The 1,983-nt window shown below is 45.6% G+C and overlaps 1 protein-coding gene across 1 annotated transcript; it reads right to left on the bottom strand.

Moving 5' to 3' along the window:
- Positions 1-526: 526 nt before the first annotated feature.
- LOC106692118 (elongation factor 1-alpha 1) lies at positions 527-1,918 on the bottom strand. Its single transcript, XM_014438029.1, has one exon. It carries the CDS (start codon positions 1,916-1,918, stop codon positions 527-529), a length of 1,392 nt encoding a protein of 463 aa, XP_014293515.1.
- Positions 1,919-1,983: the final 65 nt, after the last annotated feature.

The following is a 1,983-nucleotide window of genomic DNA, read 5'->3' as shown; positions in this document are numbered from 1 at the left end:
TTTTTTATATTTTTTTTGTTTTATTTACGAGTAGTAGAGATGGAATGGATTCCAACATAAGATAATTTATAAAAAAAAGTAATCACTACAAATAATAATTAAATTATATAGGAGTAATTAAATACAAATTAAAAAAGTGAACAAACTTAAATGCTTGAAGCTGTTGTGCTTAGTTAAAATAGAATGGATGAAAAGTTCTGAGCATCCTACTCAAAGAACGCGCTGCGCTAGATGAGACACGATGATTTCTGCTTCTGCTTCAGAATAGTAGAAGAGAGGACAACAGCATTCGTTTCCTGCGAAACTCCTTGCGATGAAAGCAGTTAAACTTTTCTTTAACTGTTAAAATTAGCTTATGCTGGAACATCTTTACATTGTTGTTGGTAGTAGTAGATGTGGTACGTCTATTATAATTGTTGTTGATGTTGATATTGCTGCTACTGGTTGTTGGTAGTAGAGGTTCAGTGGAAAAGATGCAATTTACTGATTGATTTTGTGTTAATTGTTGTTCTTTAGAGTAAAGCAGCTACTTCTTGCCCTTGGTGGCTTTTTCGGCGGCCTTGGTGACCTTACCGCTTGAGGGGTCCTTGAAGTTGACGCTCTTGATGACACCGACGGCGACGGTTTGTCTCATATCACGGACAGCGAAACGACCCAATGGGGGGAATTCTTGGAAGGCTTCAACGCACAAAGGCTTGGAGGGGACCAAGTTGACGATGGCAGCATCACCAGACTTGATGAATTTGGGTTGATCTTCGGTGGTCTTACCGGAACGACGATCGACCTTCTCCTTGATTTCGGCGAATTTGCAAGCAATGTGAGCGGTGTGACAATCCAAAACGGGAGTGTAACCGTTGGAGATTTGACCAGGGTGGTTCAAGACGATGACTTGAGCGGTGAAGTCAGCGGCGCCCTTGGGGGGGTTGGCCTTGGAGTCACCAGCGACGTAACCACGACGCAATTCCTTGACGGAGACGTTCTTTACGTTGAAACCAACGTTGTCACCGGGAACGGCTTCAACGAGAGCTTCGTGGTGCATTTCAACGGACTTGACTTCAGTGGTGATGTTAGCGGGAGCGAAGACGACAACGGTACCGGGTTTCAAGACACCAGTTTCGACACGACCGACGGGTACTGTGCCGATACCACCGATTTTGTAGACATCCTGCAAGGGCAAACGCAAGGGCTTCTCGGTGGGACGGGTTGGGGGCAAGATAGCGTCCAAAGCGTCGATGAGGGTCTTACCGTCAGCGTTACCCTCCTTACGTTCGATCTTCCATCCCTTGAACCAGGGCATGTTGGTGGAAGCTTCCAACATGTTATCACCGTGCCAGCCGGAGATGGGGACGAAGGCAACAGCAGCGGGATTGTAACCGATCTTCTTGATGTAAGAGGAGACTTCCTTCTTGATTTCCTCATAACGAGCCTCACTGTATGGTGGTTCAGAGGAATCCATCTTGTTGACACCGACAATCAATTGTTTGACACCCAAGGTGAAGGCCAACAAGGCGTGTTCACGGGTTTGACCGTTCTTGGAGATACCGGCTTCGAATTCACCAGTACCGGCGGCAACGATCAATACGGCACAATCAGCTTGGGAGGTACCAGTGATCATGTTCTTGATGAAATCTCTGTGACCGGGAGCATCAATGATGGTAACATAGTATTTGGAGGTTTCGAACTTCCACAAAGCAATATCGATGGTGATACCACGTTCACGTTCGGCCTTCAATTTATCCAAAACCCAGGCGTACTTGAAGGAACCCTTACCCATTTCTTGGGCTTCCTTTTCGAACTTTTCAATGGTACGCTTGTCGATACCACCGCACTTGTAGATCAAGTGACCGGTGGTGGTGGACTTGCCAGAATCGACGTGACCAATGACGACAATGTTAATATGAGTCTTTTCCTTACCCATGGCTGTATTGGTTTAAGAGTTTTCAATAAATTGGACCGAGAAATCAAAAGTCTATGCTAATCCGG

The sequence above is a fragment of the Halyomorpha halys genome, unplaced genomic scaffold (genome assembly GCF_000696795.3).
Source record: "Halyomorpha halys isolate HHAL.00 unplaced genomic scaffold, Hhal_1.1 Scaffold8883.1, whole genome shotgun sequence".
NCBI classification, from domain to species: Eukaryota; Metazoa; Arthropoda; class Insecta; order Hemiptera; family Pentatomidae; genus Halyomorpha; species Halyomorpha halys.
The sequence above is the reverse complement of the archived record's forward strand: the minus strand, read 5'-3'. Positions and strand labels throughout refer to the sequence as shown.

What these genes read in the sequence shown, in the direction of transcription:
- LOC106692118 (XM_014438029.1), bottom strand. Translation starts at nt 1,918, where the DNA reads ATGGGTAAGGAAAAGACTCATATTAACATTGTCGTCATTGGTCACGTC.